Genomic DNA, 25,838 nt, shown 5'->3' with positions numbered 1-25,838 from the left:
CGGATTTTTCTTTGGTCCATGTAATGAACATTATTGTTAGACAGCGCTAATCCTGCCATTCAGTTCCCGGTTTCCGTTCATGTTTGAACGGAAAAGCCAGAAACCCAAAAGCAAATTGTGAGTCGGTCAGGTCTTTTGTGTTTCGGATGAATGCACAGTGGTCGGGCTTGTATGGAACCGCGGCCATAAATACTTCTAGATGTGCTATCGCTATGAAACTTTCACAAAAAATCTATAAAAATATTATAAATACATTATAAAAAAATTGACCGGATCGTTCCACTATATCCTATAGCTTCCATAGGAACGATAGGAAATTTGACTCCCAAATGCACACTACACTTTTTTTAAAGCGTAACTGACAAAAATTATATTTATTAAACACATAATTTTGGTTAAAAAATTAACAAAAGATAACAAAAAATGATGACTAACATAAATTTAAAGTAATATAAAATTAATACGAAATAAAAACAAACGAAGGCACAAAACAAAAACATGCCTCCCTCCTAAATAGAGCTACTGGAAAATGAGGTAAGGTTGCATTTTGTTATGTCAAAAGTGCATCTGCAGGCTTCCGCAGCTGAAGTCAGCATTTTTATAATCTTGAAATATTAGTAAATAACGGCACATACATTTCATTGGGGGGCAAAGGGGGGAAAATACTTAAAACTTTACATAAACATTGGTAACGCACAACATATATGAACAAAAAAGTCGCACTTTTTTAACAAAGATTTACACGAAATACAGGACAAATTATTTATATATTTATCTTTAAAAATAAAGTTTATACCATTATATACAATATCCATTACAATCGTTTTTGGTTTAACACCGTTTTATAATATATTTAAAATTTTTAAATTTGTGTATGCACTCCACTGCAGTGGCTTTTAGTTTTTTGCTTGGTTTGTGCGCTCACTTTGCGCGCCAATTACTCCGCGAAGGTGTGGGGCAAAAAAAAATTAATAATTGTTTTTTAAGCCTTGTTCTATTGATAAACAGATGCGCCAAATTTGAAATCAAAATTCCAAAGTTGATTTTTTTATTTTTGGCCTATGGGACCGACCACTGTGGAATGGCTTGAGTGGAATCACTTGAGTGTTGTTCATGTAATACCAAAAATTATTAGCTTAAACTAAAGACACGAATTAAGGCTGCATTTCAATGGGTTTAAGCGTCGAATTATTGAATACAGTTTTCGTCTTTAGGGAAAATGTTTCAGTAAGTCAAAACAATATTGAAAGTATTAATAAAAACGGTGCAGATTACAAAAATATAATTCCAAGGCCCATATATGGTAGATTAATCTGCAAAAGAATATTTATAAAAAAATTCAGTTGAAAGCAAAAGGTATTATTGTAAATATATAGATTTAATTGCTATAATAAAAATGAAAACATAATCTTATTAATGCAGAAATATTAAAACTTAAAAAATAATTGCCTGATTAACATATCTGCCAATGAAAAATATTTCCCATCAATAAGCATATTGTTCGTGAAAAGCAGAATAACAAACAGTATGGCATTATATTATTATTATGTATTATAGTAATTCTATCTGAACAGTTGTTAAAGCTGAAAGCGCTTTGCAGTAGTTAAACTACCCAGATTAAATATCGAAAAACAAATTAAAGCGCTTGTGGTTATGAATTGCGGGTATTGTTCGCGCTTCTGCCAATCGATTTAAATTCAATAGTTCGAAAACCGTTCGATGCCATAATAAACACCTCGCAGTATCAATGACCCACTGTGTGACACTTCCCAGGCCAGAAAATTCCCTCGAGACCCCCTACCTGCCCCAATAAACCGACAGACCCAAGTATCTCCACATAACGCTAGATATTCTTGTGTAACCGAATAGAAATTTATGACCTAATTTTCCAATCGAAACGAGACTTGCGGTGCGGCGAACCCAAAAGTTATGCAAATATTTTTATTGTCAGACATCGTTACAGTTTTCGTTTGGCCCAATAAAATGACCGAAATGTATATGGTCCCGAGAAGTATCGCATTACCGAGCAGGGGAATTTATGATATTGATACTTGCATTCGCCAACCTTTTGAACTCTTTGTGGCTTGTCTCTGTTTTTCTGTCTCCGACTGAAAGCATAATTGATTAGTCTTTATGGGCGGCTTTTCTTGTTAGTGGTGCGTGTTCGATACACATTTCCCGCAATTAAAGTTAAATGTTGAGCAGGTTGATTTATCATCGATACTCGCCACTGCCCCATATTTTATTGAACTTTGTTATTATTAGGAAAAGGCAATTATTGTAATAAGCATAAATCATCAGGTTTCATTATTGTTCCCTCTGTTTTTACCATAATTCCAGATGTACACTTGCCAGGCGACCAACGGCCATGTGGTTCAAGCGCTGACCAAGAAAGTTATCCTCGAAATAAACCGTGAGTACCTCTTTAAACAGGCTTTTAATGAAATGCAGAACTATTATGTTTCGCAAAGTTTTTGCTGCTGACCCACGCAGTTCAAGGTCGGCCTTTTTTGGGGCCCTGTGGCTGGTTGTGGTTTATTGTTTCTGTTTTAGCTGGTGGGCGTGCCATTTTCATGGAAATTAATGTAATTAAAGTTTTGTCATTCAGCCGCAAGGACACACGACCACTCGCAAATTCATCCACATCCATGCATTTATGGTTATGCGGGCGGTGGTTCTGGTGGTTCAGCCCGCTATGCTAATCGCAATGTGGGTCCCCCAAGTGGCACGGGGGGGCCAGTGATGGGCATAATAAAATGTGTCATAAATAATGAACATTTCCATAAAGGTCGGTCGGTTATAGATGGGCAGGAAATTAAGCGGCATCCTTGGTAGCAAAATTTGCGCGGTGGCCTTCCATGGTAATAACTGAATTTGGCCCTGTTAATCAGCCGCTTTTATGCGACAATAATGGTTGCAGCAGGTGAACCTTCCGAATAAAACAAGGTTCCAGCTATACACTATTTATAGTGAATAGGTATAATGGGCCATCCTGTTTTATTTAAGATGCACTTGAAACTGCAACTGAAATCTCTTAGTTACTTTGATAGGAGCCTAAATGAGATTATTGATAAATGGGAATAGGAAGTGTTTTATGTTTTATGAGTTAATTGTTTTTTAGCAGCGCAGATATAAATCCAACTTGATTTATTGTTTTTCCTCTGCAGTTCCGCCACTCAGTTTGCTTTTGCAAGGATTAAATCACGCCGTAATAGCTGGAACCCGAACCCATGTAACCTGCACGGCGATTGGAGCTCGTCCTCCGCCGGAAATTGTTTGGTCCAAGGCGGGTCAGATTGTCAGAGGAGCTACCTCCTCGGTGAGTTTGAGCTAACTAGTAACTAGAAGGAAATAACCTAGCAAACAACCTATTGTATCTATATTTAATTAGACCTCCTCCGATGGAAACACCACCATATCGGAGCTAATGTTGATCCCTGTTCCCGAGGATAATGAACGGCAGGTGGTCTGCTCGGTTTCCCTAAATTCAGGCATTACCTCCCAACAATTGCACGAGGGCCACACAACTGTGATGACAACTCTGGGAAATGGACACACTGGACTGTATCTCAAGGACTCCAGGGTGCTAAATGTGACACGTAAGTTGGCTTAAAGGGATGCAAGTTTTGATTGGAAATCAAATTGAAATTCTTCTGCAGATGCACCAATTGTCAATCTGAATCTGGGAGCTCCCCTCGATCCAAATAATTTACTCAAGGGCACCGATGTCTACCTGGAGTGCGAAGTGAAAGCAAATCCTGCAATTACACGTGTGGAGTGGTATCACAGTGTGAGTATAATTAAGGGATATATAAATCTTGATTCTCATACATAACAGTGTAAAATTTCTCTTCATTAAACCCTTAACTGGCAAACCTTAACCGCAATAACCACTAATTGAATAATATTTGTTATCCCCTCGTTTCCTTTTCAGGACAAGCAACTGCACTCCTCGCGGGGCATCATCATCTCGAACCAGACCCTCGTCCTGCAGGGCATTTCGAAGTCCTCCCATGGCCAGTACTTTTGCAGGGCCAGCAACCTGCAGGGCAGTGTGTCCAGCAACGAGGTCTACTTGGACGTCAAGTGTAAGTGCCGTGCCGTGGCCCACACAACCCACTCACTTAACTTTACTACTTCAACCTTGCACTTAAAAGAAAAAGATATAGGTTAAATCTCAAAATATTGCCATCATATATATTGAAATTTAAATAATATTGCATCTATTAAAATTTAAAAATATGTTCATTTATTTTCATTTCATAATACTATATTATCCAATCAAAGTAGCGTAACCTATTTAGTTTTCTTGACTTCCTTTAATTTTTATTTCTGTGCATTCATCCTTATTTCAGACCCACCCGTTTGCAAGTCGGAATCGACGATTATACGTGCCGCACTGAAGCAGACAATCAACATCACCTGCGAGGTGGACGCGAACCCACTCGATAATCTAAATTACAAGTGGCACTTCAACAACTCGCTGGAGAGCCTCATCGAGCTGCCGCAACTGGGAGTGCCGGCTCCGCTGATGCTGGCCACCGGATCGGATTTGGGCGGATACTACCAGCGGAGCAAGCGGAAGCACTCGCACGGAGTGCAGCAGCGGCTCCTCCACGGAAGACACGGCCGCATGGCAGCCGTGCGGTTCGAGGACGAGGACGACGAGTACGGCGAGATGGAGGAGTACGGCGAGGAGGTGGGACAGCCCTTCACCCAGATGGTCTACTCGAACATGGTGCACAAGAACCACGTGGAGAACAGCAAGCAGCAGCAGCGGAAGCAGCTGTCCAACCAGCAGCAGCAGCAGCAGATGTCATCCGGCGGTTTCCCCGGAGACGGACACCACAGCTCCTCCTCGTCCTCCTCCTCCTCCTCCTCTTCTTCCACCTCCTCTGCCAGCGGAGTCCTGGCGGAGCGAAAGCGACTGGCCGCTTTGCACAAGCAGCACCACCGAGGAGGCGTGGCCACGCCGCCCACCACCACCTCTGCACCGCCGCTGAACAACGTGTACAGTTACCACGTGGAGAGCTACGAGAGCTTCGGCGCCATTTCCTGCGTGGCCAGCAGTCTGATGGGCCACAGTCCGCCCTGCTGGTATCACATCCAACCGGCAGGTGAGTGAACCGGGTTGCGTCCGAAGGGAGCGGGCTGATAAGGAATGCCGGGGATGGGCCAGGATGTCAGATGGATCGGGCGGGGATACTCTTTCTGGCAGTCTATGCATGGAGTCACCTAAGTTATCTAGAAAGGGAAAGAAAAAAAGATACGGAAAAGGATTTTATCTAAAGAACTATTTTCTGGGGTTTAAGCAACGAATCTGAAAAGAGATTGAAGTTTAAGATTAAAGAAAAAAGTGATTAAACTTTAAAATGTTTTTACTTACATTTATATTTTTTTATGTTTCTCAGACTCCTTAAAAAGTATTGAAAAGAAACTGAATTTTTTTTTTTTACTTTTAATCAATATTGTTCTTCAAGAGAGTTTACAATTGTCTTAAAAATAATAATTGTTGGATAAATAGTTTCAAGCAATATTTACACCGATACATCATTTTACCAATGAACTTGTTGTTAAACTCTTTTTTGCATTTGCGTGCGGAAATGTTTGTAGTTAAGGAGTTAACCAGCCGAAGTGTTTAAACTCGTCTCTTTTTGAAGAGTATGCAGAAGGAAAAAAATTTAATTAATTTCAGATCGAGGCGGCGGCAAACATGTTGACTCGAATCGCATCGGCTGCCGACCCGGTCGGTCAGTAGATAATTGTGGCACGCAGCACGTACGGATGGAAAAGCGGCGAGTGAATCTCTGCACGTTATTTACATTTGCCTGCCAGGCGACAATTTAACGCGTTGCCCCGCCTGTCCGACGGTTGTCAAGGGTTAAGAGTGGGGCAGAGGGGTTAAGCGGGGTGCAGAGGGGTCAAGCGGGGGGCGGTTGGCACGAAGGGAAGCAGCAACAGCATCCTCCTGTCCGTCCGGCAATCGCCCGGTTTTGTCCCTGACAGCAATAAAAGCCATGTTTACCAACGCCATCTGCGTGTTTGCTTCCGCGATGTTGCCGCTGCCACGCTGCCACTGTTGCAACTACTGCAATCTGTGTGTGGCCCGATAATCTGATAATCAAATGCAATAAATTGCCAGGGTACATCATTTATTTATAAAACCTCCGCCGGCCATGGCCCAAAAACACGCAGCTATTTCGGTGCGCGGCCGCGGGAGAAGCACTCCAATTGAAAGGCCTTCAGCGAGAGTGTCCTGGTCGCAGGACATGGGACACGGGCATCCTCTCGAGCGACAGGCTTTCAGTTTGCCAGTCACGGAAAATTTAGATGGAACAACTGCATACACAAATAGTCGATTTAGGAGTTTCTGAATTTAAGCGCGGGTCATTAGTTCAACAGAAATATATTTCAAGGATAATGGAAAAATATTTGTAGAATTTAGAATCCCATGAGGGAAATTCCTTGGGCAAATTAAATAAAATACTTGAAAATTATTTAAAAATACTTTATAATAAATACTTTATAATTAATACTTTAATATCTAATTTTTAAATATGTCTGATTGTTGTTTTTATTAGACCTTCCCGAACCGGTGAAGAACTGCTCGGCCTTCAATGCCACGGCGAACTCGCTGCAAATCCAGTGCATTCCCGGCTACGATGGTGGAATTCCTCAGCACTTTCACGCCCAGATCTACGATGAACTGAACCGGCAGATCCTGTACAACGCCTCGTACAAGTATCCGGAGTTTACGGTGAAGCGGCTGCCCAGTGACTCCGTGTTCGTCATCCGGATAACGGCGGTGAATGCCCAGGGTCCCAGCAAGGTGGCTTATCGCCTGCGAGGACGTACGCTTTCAGCACCTTTGCTTCGAACAGGTGAGTCAAAGGACATCAGAGATGCAGTTTTCCTTAGCCATTTTAAAAGCCAAATATTCCGTCGAAAATGTAATTAAAAACTTTCCCGAAACCTTCTTGATTTAAACTTTTTCCGGAAGCTATTTCTTTATATTCATTAAATCATTGTTCAAAACAGTTTTCTGTCCTATAGTTTCCTTCTTTTGAATAAAGTATTGATGACATTTTTTGTGGCTTAAATAATTATTTGAAAATACAATTTTCAGTTGTATAACTTCGTTTGAGCAATGTTAATTATATTGATGTTATACAAACTACCAAAAATATTGGTTTACTTAATCATTGCGGCTTTCCATTATTGTATAATATTGTATTAACCATTTTGGTTACTTTAATTGGTATCATTCACTTTGTGTTGCCCGTTAAAAGCTCGAAAACGGGCACGTTGTTGTATCCCGCTGATATCCGTATTTTGTCATTCAATTTTCACATTTCCCCCCGTTTTTCTGCTCTCCGTTTTCGCGATTTCCACAGCCTCGTCGACGGCGGTGCTGGTGCAACTGACCCCCCTGCTGGGCGCCCTGGTCGGCGTGGTTGCCACACTCATTCTGGTGGCCATTTGCGTGGTGATCGTTATCAAATTCCGCAGCAAGGGGAGTGGGAGGCGCCACGGGAACGGGAGCGATGCCACCACCACGGAGGCGGACAAGGGGAGCGCCGAACCGTTGTCGCGCAACATGGGCAGCCACTCGAGCCTCGAGGACAAAAACCCGGATGTGGTGCCCCAGGAGGCCAACAGCGAGGACGAGTTCCACCAGGAGGAGAAGGCCTTCGACCGATTGAATATGGAATCGCAGCGGATTCTGTACACCCCGCCGTCCCGGATTAACACCGCCTCCCCGCCGCCGCCCTCACTTTCGCCGACTTTTGGCAAACAGGTGAATACAATTGTCCATTGGACGGTATGCTTTCTGATTCCCCAGATTCAATTCAGCGCATTGCAAATGGTTGATATCACGAGTGGAATTAAAAACAATGGGAAGCTGCCTACTTTTTGGCTGTATCTTTAAACTCAGAATAACTGAGAATTATAAGGGGTTTTTTGGGGCTCCAGATAGTTTTTTATTTACGAGAAGCAAATTAGTAGAATATTAATTGTAATCAAAGAGATTTGGTTTTAAAGAGTGATTATTAATACGCCTTTGTAAAAATTAAAAAAAGTTTTATACCACTTTGAATACAATTTTAAAATAATTGTTGAGCGATTGGCAAAGCAGACTGAAAGATCTTCCTGAAAGAATTATTTAATATGTACATAGGTACTCTTAAATTTGCCAATTTCCTTGTCATTGTCTCCTAAAAAGGTAAAAGTCAAGGTTTTCTCTCTCGCCTTCCTTTCTTATTGTACTGGCTGCCAATTAGCCAGAAACCGTAAATAAATTACACAAATTAGTTTCGTTGTTTTCCGCACCAACAACAAGTTGCTGGCCCAGCCAAACTTTTCCTTAGTGTCCACATCCAGTGCAGTTTTTGCCTAAATTTTTATCATTGTTTGGTTTTCTTTTTTTTTTCTCCTGTTTGAGGTTCGGCGGCCAAGTGGTGGAGGCATCAAATTTTGATGAGCAAAATGCCAGTCGACGCCAGCAAAAGTTCAAAAATGTTTAGCTTTTTGTTTAGCTTGGCTTTTTGTAAATTTCTGTCGGTCTGTCCCTTCGAGTTGAGAGAGCTCCTAACAAGCTCATTAGAAGTTCTTGGTGTTTGTGTGGGTCAGTTGTTTGACAACTTTTCGATTGGAGGGTTGCGGGAAATCCTCATCAAAGTTTGCGCTCAAATATGACGGATCACAAAAGCGAACTAATTAAAAACGAAGCAAGAATCAAATTAGTTTACTATACCAAATGGAAAGTAATTAAAGTGTTGATTTTTTTATTATAAATATTTCTTTAAACACTCACATTGAATATTGAAAGGTATTTACTATCAACAATGTTTTAATTATAAGTGATTAGGATGCAGTGTACAAAAATCAATAAAAAGTACATTTGTTTCTTTTAGTTCTTAATAAATACATAGTAATTTTTTATGAAAATATTTATGATTTTTTATATTTTTTTTAAATATTTTTCTTTCAGTACGGTGAACTCTCGCTGACCACGAACCCCGCCTTCAGCTTGTACAACACGCCCCAGCGAGCTCCTGCCGTTCAGCGACCCGTTTACACCGCCCCGCCGCCCCTTTTGTCGACGCGGACGCCCCCGAACATCTACACCCGCATCCCGGGGCGAGGGGGTGGCGGGGGCGGTGCAACGATCACGGCGACAGGAGCCGGCGGCTATCACCTGCCGGCGTACGAGACCAGGACCTCGCCCACCTCGCCCTACGGCTCGACGACCACGTGCACGATGCCCCTGCTGGGCGGCCAATCCTCCAATGGATCGCTGCAGACCAACGGCAGCGGGCTGGGAGGCGTGGGCCTGGTGGGCGGCGGCGGGGGATGCAACACCCTGCCCCATCCGGGCAGCCTCCATGTGGGCGGCATTTCGGCGGCCTTGACCAGTTCGGTGACCAGTGGAAACATCACAATTGGAGCGGCTCAGTCGCTGCTCACATCGCCGCGCTCCCAAACCGCCACGTATAGCACCACTTTGGGGGGCGTGGCCGGGGTACAGTCACCGCTGCTGATGAGCGGCGGCGGGAACTACGAGACGGTGAGCTCCTGAGAGTTAGCCAAAGAGGACATCAAGTGTCAGATCGTGTGTATTGGCGGGAGCAGTACGTGCACCACCACAACTCTTGGCGCCGAGCGCACCACCATCGTCTAAGAGCAAAATATATAGGACGAAGTATATATATAGTCGAAGAGGTAACTGAATCCCAAAATCTGTATTATAGTAGTTAAGCTGCATCGAAAAAAAAAACTTGACAAGACTTCCAAACAAAGAGTAGCAGCAGGAGCAGATGGATAATTAATTTAAAACTCATATGAATATAGACATAGCCTGTGTGTACTGGATTTAGCATTGTTTCTGGACCCGACTAAACCGTAACTGTAAGCCACAAACGAAGAGCATTTATTTAGTTACCACTGTACAACTCGAGAGAAGAAAATAGAGAGTGGAATACTTCAGTGAACTTAATGAGCTATGCTTGTGAAATTAACAAAAAGGAAATAAAACTAGTTTAAACTTCAAACTAAGAGATTTACCGAATCGCAACTAGTTAAGCTATAGACGTGTGTATATATGTAACTTAATTTAGGATCAGGTCAGCTAATACTTAAAATAGTTTAACGACTTAGCCACTTAATGTAGCCTAAACTAAATTGAACTTAGTTAGTCACATTGCGAATCTACGAAAAGACTATCCCCCTGATCATATATATGATAAAATTACAGAATTTAATGGCATATCTCTATATCGACATAATACATATAGCACAACACAGCAGCAGCAACCAACAAAGGAATCTGAAATAGGCGCAAACTATATATATTACGAGTATAAACGATACGATACGATACAATACGATATGGTGTGGAGTAAAATGAATTATACTTGTAAATGTGCATCGAATCATATTTTGTTAAATGTAAAATGAGATTTTATAAGCATCTGTTGTCGACAACTTTATCAAATCTATATAGTACGAATATATAAATGATCTGTATGTTTCCATGATTACTGCGCGCGCAAAAAACAAAAAATAAAGTTCAATGTGTCTCCGCCACAACCTGCTCCCCAAAAACAAAATCCCAATTTCCACTTCAATGTAGTCGCTCTAAGGTCGAACTTAAAGTTTTCCCATTTAAAGATTCTTTATCCGATCACGATCACACCCTTCCCACCACAAACAAAAAAAACCCAACATGCAAAGTGCTTCTTCAATGACAAAATCAAATTGAATTGTGACTCGAATTATAAATTGGAAAACGAAAAACTTAAGAATGAAATTTAATTTTGGTTTAGACTTAGCCGCTAAGAAATTTCGACTCTACAAAAATAAACTTAGGTATATATATATTTTCTTAAATAACATTTGATTTACTGAATTAAATATTTATTTTCCGTGCAAACATCATTACTTTTTGTTTAGTTCCCTTTAATGTAAAGCAAATGAAAACTTAATATTGCAAATAAGCAAAAAAAAAATAAACTGAAAATAAGTGAACAAAAAATAAAGAAGAAAATGTGTATAAAACTGTCGTTTTTGTTTTAATTTCCACAAAGGGAGCTTAACTGTGTGCAGGAAAGCCAAAACTCAGCTGGAAAACAGAAAGTGGAAAATGCCTGACCAAAAAAAGTGAAATCCCCGGCAGTGAGGCTTGATATGCGCTCGGACAGCTCGTTTTGCCTGATTTATTTGGAAATATTTTTCATAATTTGCGGCAGTTGGGGGTCCAGAGAATACAGATACCCGTAACAAGCCCATTTCACCACAGGACATGAGTCGTGTACGCATATTTGTCCTTTTGGCAGGACACGCAATACACTTTTGGAATTAATTAACGCAACCCCAGACGGGGGACGAAAACCACCGAATACAACTGAACCACCCAGGAACCCCATACAGAAAACAGAAAACAAAGCAACGACATGTGTGAGTGGTTGTGGAGTGGTGCAGGATGGCTGTGTATGAATGAATGGTGTGGATGTGGATATGGAGGTGGAGGTGGATGGGCGCTTGTTTGTTTGTCCACATCCTGCGGCGAAACTTGTCACAGACTAATTTCGTGTCTCAGCTCATAAATTGATATTAATGAGCCGACGCCCCATCCACGAATCATTTTTCGCGTTTGCCCAACGAATATTTAACTTTCGGTTGAGCTCAATGTGTTCGACTGACTGTGTTGCTCGGTTTGGTTCGTTAGACTCCCTGACAGTTACAAAGTGGCAGTCAAGTAGATGCTTAATTCGAGCAGGACACCAATGTCCTGCGGCTCCTCCGACATGAGTTGGCATTCAAATGAACATGTGTGCAGAAGTATCCATCCCATCCCGTTCTACTCTGCTCCCCAGAGAGAGAAACCGACACATTTCGTGTAGAGCCAAATCGAATGAATCATTTGTGTTTGCCACGGGGAAACTACTCATTCGAAACTTTACGAAGCGAGTGTGTAAACTCATTAGGAGCATTTTGGTTAGAATACACCTGAAAAGGGGAGAACAGATTGTTAAATATGTAAAAGGTTTATGAATTGTATTCAAATTGAAATGATTTCAATAAAATTTAGTTCAAATAGGTGTAGTCATTTAATGCACAGCATTCAGGTGTATTGGCATAGATTGAAATTGTTTTTCTTTTCCATACAGCCTGTTATTAAATCTATTTTCATTCTCATTTAGTAAAATTTTCCTGGCGCTTTCCAGATATTTATTCTGCTTGATTCTCAACCTCTGATTCTATATTCTTCTCCATTTTATCATCTCCTGAGCTGTCTTCTTCAGAAGAAATAAATTCCTTTGACTTGTATTTCTGAACACAATCATTTTCGGGAGCTTTAACGTCTTTGGCCTTCCTAGTTTTTTCTAATTTATTTTGTTTTTTGCGAGACTTCTTGGCGGGTTTTTCACCGGATGAATCATCTGATTTTCCATCTGGATTCGGTTCTTTCTGCCTTTTTTTGCCACCCTTCTTTGAATTCTTCGACTTTGGTTCGCTAGGTTTGTCCTCTAAACCAGCGGCCATTATTTTCTTCGATCTCTCCAGGACTTTTTGTCGTTCTGATATCTTTTTCTCTAAAAGGAGACGTTCCTCTTCCTGCTTTCGAAGACTCTGCTCCTTTTGTTGCTCCTGAAGTGCCCTTAATCGCTCTTCCTGCAATCGAATGCGGTCATCTGCAGAAAGTTCCAAAAGACGAACGCGCTGGAGGGCTTCAGGTAATTTGTTCAATAGCTTCTGGCATACCTTTGCCCCTTTAGCACAAGCTCTTACCAAGATTTCGCTCTGATTGAGGTATAAATGGTCAAAATAACTGGAAAAGATACACATTTGCTTGAAGATACATGGAAATGATTTCAAAGACTCACTTTAAGGCCACTTTCAGCTCGAGTTCCGCACGTTTAAGCTCTTCGAATCGGGGTTGTGAATTACCAAAGATCTGTTTCGAATTCTCCTTGATGGTCAGGGCCAAATTAAAAAGGAGCGAGGGATCCTGTGGTGCTAAGTGTCTTGCCTTTATTAGCCACATTTTAGCCTCCCCAGCATTTTCCTCGCCATATAGAGATCTGGCCAGATAATGAATTACCTCAACCCTCTTTTCTGGAAGACACTCTTCCAAACATTGCTTGTAAGTCTGACTGGCTTGTTTGAATTGGCCCAATTTTAGGGCAATGTGAGCTGAATTTAGAAGGGCGGAGAAACACTTACCAGCCCCCAAAATTTGCTTGAAAATAACTTCACCCTCGGAGAGTTTTTTGCAAAAACTTAGAATGGCCCCAATTCCATTGGCTGCCCACAAGTTACGTGGATTGCATTCAAGAACCTGGAAATTCAAAGTTCATCATTAATTACTTTTAAAAAGTAATTCGACTCAGTTAAACTTGCTTTTGCGTAACATTTTAATGCTCTAAGAAGCAGTTGCTTATTCGAGAAGGAGTTTTTCCTACCCTTGGAGTTCTGAACTTTCTTCAGACAGAAATTTCCCATGGCCAGCATGGTGTAGGTATCGTTTTGTTCGGAGGAATTGCGCAGGATTAGATTATAATAGGAAACTGCCTTCTTACTGCAGTTCATCTTCATAAAGCAGTCTGCCATGTAAGTCCTACAAAATTTGGTTTGCAGAGGTATATTTAGGATAATAGCAAACTCAAAAAGATTTATAACAATTTAAGATAGAAAACCATTTCAATATAATAAATTTTTTAAACTTACCAAAAATATTTTCAAGACTCACCTGGCCAAAAAGTCATCGCTGTCCTTAGCCAAGACACACTTAAAAAATTCAATAGCTCTGATGAGTTTATTTCGCTGCATTGCCAAGATTCCCAGTCTCAGAAAGCAGTCATTGTGCTGAGGGTATTTAAGGGTAATGTCATTGTACATTTTCGCAGCCAAGAATATATTGTTAAGATCCTCCAATATCCGACCGCGATTGAAGTGCATGGTCAGCAAATTTGTGACATTGTGGTCGCCATTCTCTAGTTTGCATTTTTCGATAGCATCGTCGAGGGTTTTGAGTGCTTCCTCTGGCTTTTTGGCCAGCCATTGAGTGGCAGCCAGGTTATTGAGCCATTCGATCGGGATCTGTAGACCCTGATCAGCGTAGATTCTCATTGCCTCGTGGTAGGCAAAAATGGCCGGTATAAAATTCTCTTTCTGCTCATAGGCAAATGCCAGACTCAACCAACTATCATAATCCTGGCGACCGAAAGGGATTTTCACCACTTTCAGCAACATTTCAATGGCCTTATCAACTTGTCCTGGTGATCTTTCGCTTAGATACAATTTGGCCAGCAACCTCAATGCATTTGGCTCATCTGGCATGAACTTTAGAAATGTTTCCAAACAGATCTTAGCCTTGTCTGATTCCCCGCATCTCAAATGCATTTGTGCCAATCCCATTTGGGGAAGAACATACCCTTTTGGTGCCAATTTCACGGATAGCTGGTAAAATTTCTTGGCCGGGCTGAATTGTCCTGTTGCATGAAAACTCCTTGCAATCTGAAAGCAATTCTGAGCTTGCAACTCGGGTATATCTGTGTGCTTAAAGCCATTTGCAGCTAAGGTCAAGACCATCTTGTGATTCCTCACAAAATAAAAATGAGCTGCCAGAATAGATAAAACAACTGGATTGTGATTATTAAGTTCGAAAGCAGCACATATCAGATTCATGCCCTCCTGAGTTGATTGCTTCTCCCGTTGATTGAGTTTCAGCATGGCCAATCCAAGAAGAGCATTTACACATTTTCCATTTTGTGCGAGAGCCATTTCAAAGAAACGACGAGCACTATCTAGTTCACCCAATTTCAGAAAACAGTGAGCTATTCCCACGCGGACATCGGCGGGTCCTCGGGGATCGATCATCAGAACACTCTTGAAAAATCCTAAGGATCCTATGTAATCCTGGCGATTGAAGGCCAAACAACCGCGTCCAATCAGGGAGGGAATGTTTTTGGAATCTTTACTTAAAACGCTTATGAACTGCAAATCTGCATCTTGAGCCCTGGCCAAGCTTAACATTAAGGCAAAACCCTTTATAATTTTAGCGTGAGGATATCCAGGTTGCTCTAATTCATCCATCTCCTGAAGAAGATTCCTAATCTTGGCCTGTAGAGCCATGCGACGATTTCCTATCGCCTTGTAGGCCAACCTGATGAAGTGGCTTGTTAGGAGTGTATAAGCCCTGGCCAAATCTTTGTCATAGCCAGCATAAAGTTTCCTGCACCTAACTATTCCTGCCTGCAGGAACATTCTAAAATCCTCCCATTCGTTTTTGTAGTACCATGAAAGCTTAGGTAGAGATAGAAAATAGAAATAGAAAACAATCTTTGTAAATGGAATTCCAACTCATGGACTTACCGCTTTCCGAATGCAGGTGCGCAGTAACATTCCTTCGATGAAAACTCCGGTCATGTTTTCATAAGAATTCATGACTATTGTTTTATTATCCGCTTGATTTTTTATTTTTCGTAACCACCGTGAAGTATCACAATGAATAATGCAAGTTCCTTTCTTTTCTGTCAACGTCAACTTTGCAGCGCTGAAAAGGTTGCTTGGATGCAAAGCTCTTTACTTTCAGGATACTTTTTAATTTATTGAAATTACTTCCACACATTTCAAAGAAATAAGCAAAAGTGTTCATCATATTATTAATAAAGCTTTGATCGCCTTTCTTAAGTTTGTTTTACTTGTTTACGGTTTACACTTTTTTGAAAGGATGTGCAATTTATTTGAACTTTAAGAAATACTTTGCAGAATAGGTAAAGGTATATAAAAATACAACATTTATTTTTATATTACTTGTAAAATCATTTTTTGTTTATTCTCTATTTCGCCCTTTTTTGAGGGGTGTAAGAAATAAAAAAAAAAAATTCACTTAAGAACCATATTCTATTGCATCATCAATCACCACTTTTATTGATTATCGACAGCCTGTTTAATGTTAGTGTCGGGTTTTCAATTGAAAATCACCTCTATGACGTAAATTACAGTGATTGCTATCCACTTACGCTTTCAATTTGAGCGTAATTACTCAATGATTCTGCTTTGGCTCGATTTTCGCTTTGCGCGATTATCGAAGCTTTTTACTCGCATTTTTTGCTTGTCACCAAACTTGACCCAAAAGGTGCAGACAAACAATCAAGCTCCTATTACTGTCATTCTGTCAGTTTGCCAGTTGGAAGGTAGCAACCACCTTCCCCTTTGGCCAATTTTCGGTTTGTTGACTGAGTGTAAAAATAAACAAACATTCTGTTGAACAATAGTAATCCATTCGATATGGTTTGCCCGGATTAGCTACCAATTCCACATCCGCATATTGTGGGTAACTTGTTCTTTTCATCTGGGCTTCTTGGGGTATAAATACTTGGCTTCGAATGGGGAACAGCATCAGTCAACGCACTTCCAAACTTTGAGAACGTTCGTCGTACACAAACCCAAAAACCACAATCAACATGAAAGTAAGAAACATTTGAATAAAATATTTTTAAGAACTAAAGGATTCTTAAAAGAGAATTCCAGATAAATTGCAAGAATTTGTGAAATAGTAAATTTATAAGCATAACAACTTTGATTGTAATAAAAAAAAAAAATCATGAAACCCGAAGAATATTCTGTGTTAAGTTATTTTTTCTTGCAAATTTAATTTTAATTTTGTAATAACAACTTCGAAACTAGAATATAATATTATATTAATTTCTTAAGTATTTTTTCTACCAAATCCTTCTTAACCCTTATTTCTTCCCCTGTAGTTCCTCATCTGCTTGGCTCTCTTCATCGCCGCTGCCCAGGCTCATGTTGTGGCCCCCGCCGTGGCCACCTATGCCGCTGCTCCTGCCCTGACTTACGCCGCAGCCGCTCCTGTGGCCACCTACTCCGCCGCCATCCCCCGCGCCTACTCCGCCTACGCCGCTCCCTCCGTCTACGCCGCTCCTTCCGTTTACTCCGCCCCCTCGGTCTACTCCGCCTCCTATGTGGCCTCGCCCTCCGTCTACTCCGCCTACGCCGCCCCCGCCGTCGTCTCCACTCTGCTCAAGAAGTAAGGTACCCCGGATCGATCGAATATATGCCGCTTATTTTGTCAATGATTTTCCAAGAAATAAAGATGTGAATGAATGAGAAGAACTTTGCAATGCAATTAACGTGATTGAAAAATTATCTAAAACTTTTTTAAAATGGTCAAGTTATTAGTTTTTAATTATTAAAGTTAACACTATTAAAAACCCATTTGCGAAAATTAAAGCAACTCAAACAACAATCTAAAAAATTTATCTCCTGACCGTTATTTAGTTTTTGGATAAAAAAAAAACAATTAAATTTTGTTGTTAAGTTAAAACGTGTTTAAAAAATCAATACTTATGGGAAAAAAATGTGATCTATTATTTATTAGTTGTGGTTATTAAAAAATCTAGACCGCATTTTCACCTATAACAAAAAAAATATTAAATAGGTTTTTTACTCAAGTTTATTATTAACAATTATATTGCGTTTTTTTATATCGCAAGCTAGCGTATTCTACAAGTTTTATTTTTCTCCTAACTAAGCCAATGAAGATAGCAGGACCTTTTAAGCTCGTCCTTCTGCTCAACAGACTCACACCTGAGAGCTCCCAAAAGTGTTTAAGGTTAATTCGTTGGCATACATATTTTATTTAAACTTGGTTGCTGGCCCAGTTTGGACCTGGCTGGTTCATGTGGTTCATGTTATGGCATCCGGCCGCCGTTAATGTTATGCAAATGAATTACGACTCCACTCGGCTAGGACTTTGTCATGTTCAGGCACGTGGCTAAAACATACACACACTCCCAGCCAGGAACATATAATCCCCATAAGCATGGACCACAAGCAAGTCTTTGAGCCTGAACTCCTGGAGTTGAGTACTCGTGTTGGCCGCCAAGTATTGATTGTTACGTAATGCACTTAAACCTGCGAAATCCTTTTTTACGTGGAGCGAAAGTGCTCCCCTTTTCGATACACTTCCACTTCCGTCAGACGATTATGCAGAACAACAAAAGTTTCCTCCGCTACATTTCCGGGGAAAAAGTTTAGCCTAAATCACTTAGACCTCAGTAGGAAAACAAGTGTTGGCACGTCGAAAAATCAGAAGCCCATGTGGGTGAGAAAACTTTCGAAAGTTTTTGGCAGCGAGCAACAAGCAGTAGTCAAAAGTTGCAAAACCTAGATATGTACTATTTTATCTGCAAACTGGGAAACGAGTTCTTTGACTCCCGGCTGAAAGTCTTAAATAATTAATCAACAATTTACTACAGTTTGTCCTGGTAAATATTTAATTACCCATTTGGCAATGACATTTTGAAAAATACACAAATACAGATCCAGCTCTTCAATTCAATCTCTAAGCCGTTGACTTGACAAATAAATTATTTAAAAGACAACAGACAAATTAGAGATTTGTTTTGGGTGTTGAGTGGCAATAGAAGAAAATTTTGCATAAATTATGGATGACAAGTATTGTTGGCAATTAAGTGACCAGGGCAAACGAGCTAAGAGAGCGATTATTTGTGTTACTGTTATGGAAAACAAACAAACAAATTGGCTGGAATCATTCGGACACAAAAGAGGATAAATTTAATCTTGGTTTCTTTGTGCATCGCCACTTTAGACGTCAGCCCCTTCTGTATTTCTTCATTTTTTTTCTATTTTTTTATTTGTGAAAAGGACGTGACAATCCTGACAAAAGTCGCCATTGTCAATGGCATTTTCTGCAAGACAAAAGGGGAAACCAAAAGCGTTCGCTCCACCCCACAGAGTCGCCCATTTCCCAGCACTTGAGACGCAGCCAAATGCCCCAGGACGTGTTTGATATGCACTCCATCCTGGCATGAGCTTAATTACAAGGAAGGACAACAGTACAACAATATTGTGCGCACACAAAATATATAACAAACAACTCCCCCGCAGATGCAGAAAAGGGGAAATGAATATCGGATTATATCTACTTGCTAAAAGCAGCTTTTCCCTTATTGTTCGATTCGATTTGAGTTGACGCATCCTCGAGTATTTCGATAAAAATGAGGGAGCAACCGGAGAACGAGTATTTCTATTCAATATTTCTTGGTTCCTTTTTGTAAGGAATCCATGACAGCGGTTTGGTTGCTTGTCGTTTCATAATTTCTGAAGCGGATGAGGATACCTTCCTGAGTAACACAATCAAATGTCAGGTTTATCATACATTATATTATAAATATATTTCATATAACTATTATGCTGGATATTATTCAAATAAAAATATTAACAGCATTCATAAAAGTGAGTCTAAAGGAACGTAAACGATTAAAAACCAACGTAAAATTTTGGCTAAAAAACACTTAAAAGCTAAACATTTCTCATTCGTATATGCACAATTAAAAACTATCCAAAAAATCTTCCTTTTCATTTTACTTAGAAATCTTAAACTGCACACTTTGGTTGAGTTCTAAAGACCTGAAATATGCAATGCATAATAAATGGCTGTGACTCGGAGTTCTTCTGCTCAAATGGACCTGAATAACTATTTCATGGTAAAATCCATAAAATGAAAACTTTTGCTTTCTCGCCCGGCTTTGTGCTTAAATTAATAAAACATTTAGCCAGTTTGAGTACACGTACACTTTCCTGTGCAAACAAAATAAAATTAACTAAAAATGTTGAGAGTGGCTGACGGCAGAAGCAGCAGAAACATTAAGTAAACAGCCCAGAAGTATGCTTCAACTTTGGGCATTACATAAATTTCGCACACACACACAAAACACTACAAGTAAAGGCAACAAAAGCACATTAAAGCTCAGATAGCCGGGGCAAATGGGGAGGAGGGGCCGGAAAAGAAGCTAGCAAACAACCATAACATTTATCACGAACATTTTACTTGGTTGAAAAAGGGGGAAATGCTGGAAAACCGGGGAAAATCGAGCCAAAAACGGAGATTCTGGTGGGCGGTTTGTTAAATCAATTTGATAAACTGTCAATAATGAGAAATAATTTAATGCTCAGCCTCCAAGTCAACCGGAAAGGGGAAAAGCTGGGAAACAGATTTCCTTCGACTCATCGTCATAAGCAATTATGATGAACTTGAGATGGATTTTCCCACTTTGCGCCCCCGATTTTCCCCCATTTTCCGTATCATCCTGCTCGCAATGTTTGCTATTAGCACTTGCTGAAGTTAAGACAAATTTTTGGTTACTTGGACAAGCGAAAGCCGAGATTTATCAAAGATATCACCGAGATGGACCAGTCAACAATAACGCAAAGTGTCAACAGAAACGGCAAAGGGAAGACAACAAAACCGGAAGAGGAGGGAAAACTGCGGGGGAAGGAGAAAAACCAGCAGAAGAAAGCAAAAGCAAAGCAGGCAGATAACAATGGCCAAATTGGCAGCAAAAACACTGGAAACAAATGTGCATAAGAAGGGGGAAATCTTCATTTATATAAAACTAATATTGTGGCATGACTGTATTGTGTGGGCTGTTTATAAACATGTTACAAAAAAGCAAGGGTTAGATTGGCAAAATAATTGTATTGCTAACATATTCAGGCGATAACAACAAATAAACAAGAAGTGTAATAGAAATAGGATTTCTAAAAGATTGTTTATAAAAATGATAGGGTTAAATAGTGTTTTCTTTAGAAAATATATAAAATATTATAAGTATGTAAACAACATCATAAAATGTACTAAAATCATTTTAGGAAAAAATTTTAGAAGCTTCAGAAGTATTTAAACTTATAACTTTGCACCTAATTAGGTGTAAAATAACCTTAAAGAGGAGATATTTTTTAACTGCATTCCGATTGTAATTCTTATTCAAATTTTTATTGTAACGCTGTTTTTCTCAGTGATCATTGTCAGAGACTTTCCGAGATTTGTGGAGACTGCAGATTGGACTGGGGGGTAGGTAACATAGCAGGGGGAGGTGGGGGGAAGCGGAATGGGGTGGCGACACTGACGATGTCTGTGCGTGCGTGGCCCGAATCCTTTTGTGCGGGCTGTTGGAAACGACCTTCATAAAACAAACACGCCGATAATGAGTGAACAGTCGTAGGTTTCCCCGAAAGCAGAGGGTCCGGAAAAGCCAAAGGAGGGGGCGCCACATTTGGTGCCAGGCCACCAATTGGAGCTAACATTTCGACTGTGACTACGGCTCTCAATTCAACGGATTCCCCGGTTTCCTTTGTGAGTGCAACTAACTGGGCGATAATCGGCATTTGATTTGGTGCCGGCAAAAACTTTTCTCAAGAGTTTACCTCTTTTCCCTTTCCCCGCTTTCCCCATTTCCCTTTTCCCCCACCGTTTGCCGCATTTCCCCACTGCGACAGCTGATTGTGAAGTCAACTCCTGTTTGGCTTTGGCCTGAGTTATGTGATAAAGGCTTTGTCGAGGCCTTCGGCAAATCGATTTCGGTCTGACGAAATTTTAAAGGTTCAGAGTTCAGAGTTTAGCAGGAGGCAGATTTCGTTGGGGAACGGTAATGATGTGTGGCACCGTAAATGGGTTACGGATAATTGTTGCGGCTTTTGTTTTCGATTTGTTGCCAGAAAATTGGAAGAAAAGTTTAACCTTTTAAGCTGGCAAATTAAGACTTAAATGATGGTATTTTGTTTTTAAATTGGGTTTTTGTGATAATGGATTGTTATGGCATTTATCGAATAGAAAATGAAAGTTTTGCTTTAAAATTTTGTTGTTCAAGCTTTTACTCAAAAGAGAACGAAATATATTAAATAAAATCATGAAGAACTGTAGCCTACTAAAAAATATTCTTTGCACGCCTGCATATGAATGAAAAGAGATTAAGTAAACTTCAAAGGTATCTTTTCACCTCTAACCTTTCGCCGCTTTTTTCTTCAGCTTTAATCTAATCATTTTTCCCATTTTTTGAGATTCCTTTCATATCTTCCCGTTGTTAAACTCTTTTTCTCTTTGCCCCGGCAACATTAAGCCAGTTAAGAAGCGGAAGTCATGTTAGCTCCGGTCTGCCACGCCCCCTGCCAGAAGCACCTTCCGCTACGCCCACGCCGCCTTTTCTTTCTGCCCACCTGGTAAATTTGCATAAAAGATGCTTTTCACTTTTCCAGGCAAAGAAATGAGAACTCAGGCTGCAAATATCTCAGGACGGCTGCCTCCGCTTTTGTTGGGTTGCCTGGCAGCCGAGGGAAATAAAATATTTTTTGGCAAAGGAAAACGGCAGCAGAAAATGTAAACTAAACGGCGAGGAGAGCGCAAAGGGAGACCCGCGAAAAAGGGAAATAGCAACACATGGAATTTTCCGTTTTTGTAGGGTTTCAGTTTTTTTTTTTTTTTTCTGTTGTCGTATGGAATTAACTTAGCGGAAACGGAAATGGAAAATGGAAATGAAAGCTGCTGCTGCTGCTGCTGTTGCACAGGGGCATATGGCCAGTGTCAAGGCCCAAGGATGATCGCCGACAGCTGTTGGACCTCGTCCTTGTTCTCCTCCTTTGTTACTCGCTTTCCCTGCATGAGTGTTTTCCCTGCAAATCAACCAGTGATAATGGTATGCTCTCCAGCGATTCGAATTCTTCTCGGTGTCTTCGCGGTCTCAAAACTTGCCAGTAATTGCAGCAATATATTAGCAGAGCTGGTTGTAAATATATATATTTTATATTTCACCCCGTTTTATATTTAATATCTCACTCAAGCAGCTGAGCATGAGCCATGTCAGTGTGGCTATCACCATCATCAGATTGTTATGCGCTTGTTCTTCCAGGGACACTAAACAAGAATCACTTATCACTTATATAGCCGGAGCTCTTGAGTTAATGTCCGTACCTCCAGGAGCTGTAAAGTTCTCACTGCTGGCCATTGTCCATAAAAACTTTACTGTTTCACTGAATAGTTCGTCTAGTACTGGCACTCGTTCACTTTATTTTACAATGCGACTGGGCATTTAAAAACAGCTGTTTTCCCTATCTATGAGTAAGCTGTAATGGGTTTTTTTTTTATCGCAAAGCGAATTGGTCATAGAAAGTCATTTAGCGATATGGAAATTATAGAAAGCAAATATTACTGATAAGAATTTCTGATATAAAAAGCTTAGAATAATATGATAAACCATTTAAAAACGTCAGTTTATTTATATCCACTCCTCTGTTTCTCAAACAATGTCTCCATTTCAATTTTAATTGCACGTATCGATTTAATTTCATTGAGACATCTATTTATATTCGCTCTTACCTCATTCACCCGCCCAAACTCGTAATTCCCGCCCTCGCCTTCAGCAATTGTAACATTTATTGAAGGCGTTGCTGTTTATCATTTGCCGCATTGCATGACTTTAGCTAGTATATCAATATCAGGGAAACCACTCTTTCCCCCAACTTCTCTATTTAGGCCCTTTCCGTAAAACTTTCGCTGGCATTGACACGCCGAAATAAAGGCAACCGGCAGAACCGCCAATAAAAACCCAACTTGCATTTATGGCCAAAACAAACAAATATTATTGACAAAATTATTGCCGGCGCCCAAAACAAAATACAAAGGATATAAAATGTTTGTTTTTGTTGCACACTTCATGACATTTTTTAGAGGGTTCAGGGGCGAAGGGCTGTAGGGAAATCAAGTGCAATCCATGCCTTGAATTCCCACGCAAACGGTTACAAGAAATATTTGCCATATTGGCGTATGGAATCCGCATTTTGCTGCATTATTTGGTCTTCCGCCTTTGGCATGTCAGCAATATCCGGCGAATGCTATTTTAGCTTTCCTATTGAGGTGAACAGGTGAAAAGCAAATGTAGAAGTGGGAAATTTTTAAGAATAAACTTAAGTTACAGTCCGATTGCAGAGCTTGTCATTAGACAAACAAAAAAGTGAGCAGAAATGGTAAGAGTTATAAAATTAAAGTGTAAAATTGAAAAGCAGTTTCTTTTTAAATGTTTTAATTTAATAATGTAAATTCAATATAAAACGAAGATTTTCTACAAATTTTTATATGTTTATTCAGAAATCAACGTAAGAGCAATAGAAGGAACAGGACAACATATTCTTGAGCATTAGACACACTTTGCGTCACTAAGGATGTCAAGAATATTAAGAGTATGATGTCAAAGCATCATTTCACTTATTATTAGCAATTTCGTAATTGTAATTCAGGAATCTTCTCCCTTGGGAGTCCGTCCTCTTCACTTTGCCAACGAGCTCTCGGCAAAATAAAGCGAAGCATTTCACGTTGCAAGAGCCAAGTCAAAGGAGAGCAGAAGTGGGTTTCCATATAGAGAAAGCCACATAAATGTTTCCCTTTCTCCAGTTCCCTCGCATTTTCCCCCGCCTCCGGTTGCTCTTCCCTTTTCAATGGATGATGAATGCTTGATATCTCTCAGTCTCCGTTCTTACATTTTCTTTGAGGGTGTGGGAATCGTAATGAAATTAAATATTTAAGCTGGCACTGCCTGAATGGAAGGGCGGAAATGAGCGGAAAAAGCGGAAAAGTACTGCAGAAAAGGACACAAAGCACGGCCATAACTTTGTGCCTTATGTTTCGCAACACGCCGTGGTTTTGGCCCCCCTTTGAATTGCGTGGCTTAGGATTAGGGTTTAGTATTTAGGATTTAGGATTAGGGATGCGCAACACTTTAGTCATTGCAAGTGTGACTGCAACATTTTGCAGCTGCCACCGGCGGATTAAGCCAACTACTGCGGCATTACAAAACGCTGCCAACGTCATCATAATCGACTTTTCGCCAGTCTCAACCGTTTTTCTCCCCGTTTTGAAGTCCTCGGAACGTGCTGACACCTCGGAAAAGTTGCCAACTTTCCACTGTCGATTATTTGCTGTCAAATCAGAATTTATTTTGGCAATGCATTCGATTTGGCAATTTTCAACAGACCATTGCAAGGTGTTCTGGTCTGCAAACACGTCCGAAAATGGAGTCCAATGGGAGAAAAGTTTCTTCTTTCGGAAGTTAAAAGTGTTTTATTGGAGCTACATAACTTTTGGAATGCGAAGTGAAACAGGTTATTGAGGAAGTTTACCATACATATTTTAAAAAAGAAATTTACTCTGTTCCTATTTAAAATTGAACCCTTATTTGAGAAATTTTTATAAAGAAATTAGGCCATCTACTTAAAGTCTTTACACAAAAAGGCCAAGAAACTCTTAACTTAACCCAGATTATTCCACAAAGAAAACAACGCAATACACAGGAATATGTAAAGGAAAAACCATAATAAAATGCTAATCCAGTGAACCTTAAATTCTGTAAAAGTCCGCGAAAAATTACATAACGCCCCCAAACTACATAAATAGCGAACGCATTCGAGCGGCAATGCAACAATTTTTAATTACCATTTAGGCGCTTCAGCGAGCATTACAGAAAGGCGAAAAAAATAAAGATAGATAGGGGGAATTGCTGGCAGCATTTCGGTCTCGACTTTTTCACAATTTTTTCCCTTTTGCCAAGCGTTTAAAAAAATTAAAAGAAGGAAATCGAAAAAAAGGAAAATTCAGCGGAAAACGACGAAGAAGACAAAACAAACGCCAGGGAAATTAAGTCAATGTCCTGCGGGGTCAGTTGCGTTTTAAATAAATGTAATTAACCTTCAGGATCGCAGGCATTGAGTTGGGTCTCTTAACCAAAACAGGATAGACAGCTTGAGAAAAAGTCCAACAGATGCGAAAAGCCAGATTATTTTGGTGTAAATGATGGGTTAACATATCCACACCATATTTCTGAATTCCTGTAAAAGGGAAAGATTTACTTGCTTCTCGGAGGCATTCATCACTTTAAATAGACCACGAACCACATCATTAGGGCAGTCGCCTTGCAAATTAATTACAATCGAAGCGAAAGGTGGAAAATTCGGGGCGGCAT

The 25,838-nt window shown here is 40.2% G+C and overlaps 4 protein-coding genes across 4 annotated transcripts in view; 2 read left to right on the top strand and 2 right to left on the bottom strand.

Annotated features, from left to right (window-relative positions):
• Nucleotides 1–9,922, top strand: part of LOC108096708 — a 45,553-nt gene extending 35,631 nt beyond the window's left edge. Inside the window, exons 6-14 of the mRNA XM_017198541.2 lie at nucleotides 2,341–2,413; nucleotides 3,168–3,319; nucleotides 3,392–3,599; nucleotides 3,660–3,790; nucleotides 3,935–4,088; nucleotides 4,356–5,117; nucleotides 6,582–6,881; nucleotides 7,395–7,798; nucleotides 8,993–9,922. Coding sequence (XP_017054030.1) covers nucleotides 2,341–2,413; nucleotides 3,168–3,319; nucleotides 3,392–3,599; nucleotides 3,660–3,790; nucleotides 3,935–4,088; nucleotides 4,356–5,117; nucleotides 6,582–6,881; nucleotides 7,395–7,798; nucleotides 8,993–9,580 — 2,772 coding nt within the window. The 3' untranslated portion in view covers nucleotides 9,581–9,922. The remainder of the gene's footprint in view (nucleotides 1–2,340; nucleotides 2,414–3,167; nucleotides 3,320–3,391; nucleotides 3,600–3,659; nucleotides 3,791–3,934; nucleotides 4,089–4,355; nucleotides 5,118–6,581; nucleotides 6,882–7,394; nucleotides 7,799–8,992) is intronic.
• Nucleotides 9,923–12,092: 2,170 nt separating this feature from the next.
• Nucleotides 12,093–15,180, bottom strand: LOC108096584 (RNA polymerase-associated protein CTR9 homolog). The gene is made up of 4 exons (XM_017198284.1): nucleotides 13,754–15,180; nucleotides 13,405–13,621; nucleotides 12,888–13,342; nucleotides 12,093–12,832 (listed from the first exon to the last, which is right to left on the bottom strand). Exons 1-4 carry the CDS (start codon nucleotides 15,136–15,138, stop codon nucleotides 12,232–12,234), a joined length of 2,658 nt encoding a protein of 885 aa, XP_017053773.1. The 5' UTR covers nucleotides 15,139–15,180; the 3' UTR covers nucleotides 12,093–12,231.
• A 1,235-nt stretch (nucleotides 15,181–16,415) lies between these two features.
• LOC108096601 (cuticle protein 16.5) lies at nucleotides 16,416–17,060 on the top strand. Its single transcript, XM_017198299.1, has 2 exons — nucleotides 16,416–16,478; nucleotides 16,770–17,060. Exons 1-2 carry the CDS (start codon nucleotides 16,473–16,475, stop codon nucleotides 17,058–17,060), a joined length of 297 nt encoding a protein of 98 aa, XP_017053788.1. The 5' UTR covers nucleotides 16,416–16,472.
• A 5,236-nt stretch (nucleotides 17,061–22,296) lies between these two features.
• LOC108096595 lies at nucleotides 22,297–22,868 on the bottom strand. The gene is made up of 3 exons (XM_017198294.2): nucleotides 22,799–22,868; nucleotides 22,664–22,741; nucleotides 22,297–22,607 (listed from the first exon to the last, which is right to left on the bottom strand). Exons 1-3 carry the CDS (start codon nucleotides 22,830–22,832, stop codon nucleotides 22,471–22,473), a joined length of 249 nt encoding a protein of 82 aa, XP_017053783.1. The 5' UTR covers nucleotides 22,833–22,868; the 3' UTR covers nucleotides 22,297–22,470.
• Between the last annotated feature and the right edge of the window lie 2,970 nt (nucleotides 22,869–25,838).

This window comes from Drosophila ficusphila, unplaced genomic scaffold (genome assembly GCF_018152265.1).
Source record: "Drosophila ficusphila isolate 14025-0441.05 unplaced genomic scaffold, ASM1815226v1 contig_414, whole genome shotgun sequence".
In the NCBI taxonomy this organism is placed as follows: domain Eukaryota; kingdom Metazoa; phylum Arthropoda; class Insecta; order Diptera; family Drosophilidae; genus Drosophila; species Drosophila ficusphila.
The sequence above is the reverse complement of the archived record's forward strand: the minus strand, read 5'-3'. Positions and strand labels throughout refer to the sequence as shown.

Bases quoted from the DNA above. Each gene is read 5' to 3' on its own strand.
- LOC108096584 (XM_017198284.1), bottom strand. From the start codon at position 15,138: ATGGCTCTACAGGCCAAGATTAGGAATCTTCTTCAGGAGATGGATGAA. The intron at 13,343-13,404 runs GCAAGTTTAACT...TTGAATTTCCAG, and splicing joins CATTAAAATGTTACGCAAAA to GTTCTTGAATGCAATCCACG. The intron at 12,833-12,887 runs GTGAGTCTTTGA...TATCTTTTCCAG, and splicing joins GAGCTGAAAGTGGCCTTAAA to TTATTTTGACCATTTATACC.
- LOC108096595 (XM_017198294.2), bottom strand. From the start codon at position 22,832: ATGGCCAGCAGTGAGAACTTTACAGCTCCTGGAG. The intron at 22,742-22,798 runs GTACGGACATTA...ATTCTTGTTTAG, and splicing joins GAACTTTACAGCTCCTGGAG to TGTCCCTGGAAGAACAAGCG. The intron at 22,608-22,663 runs GTGAGATATTAA...ATTTACAACCAG, and splicing joins GCTCATGCTCAGCTGCTTGA to CTCTGCTAATATATTGCTGC.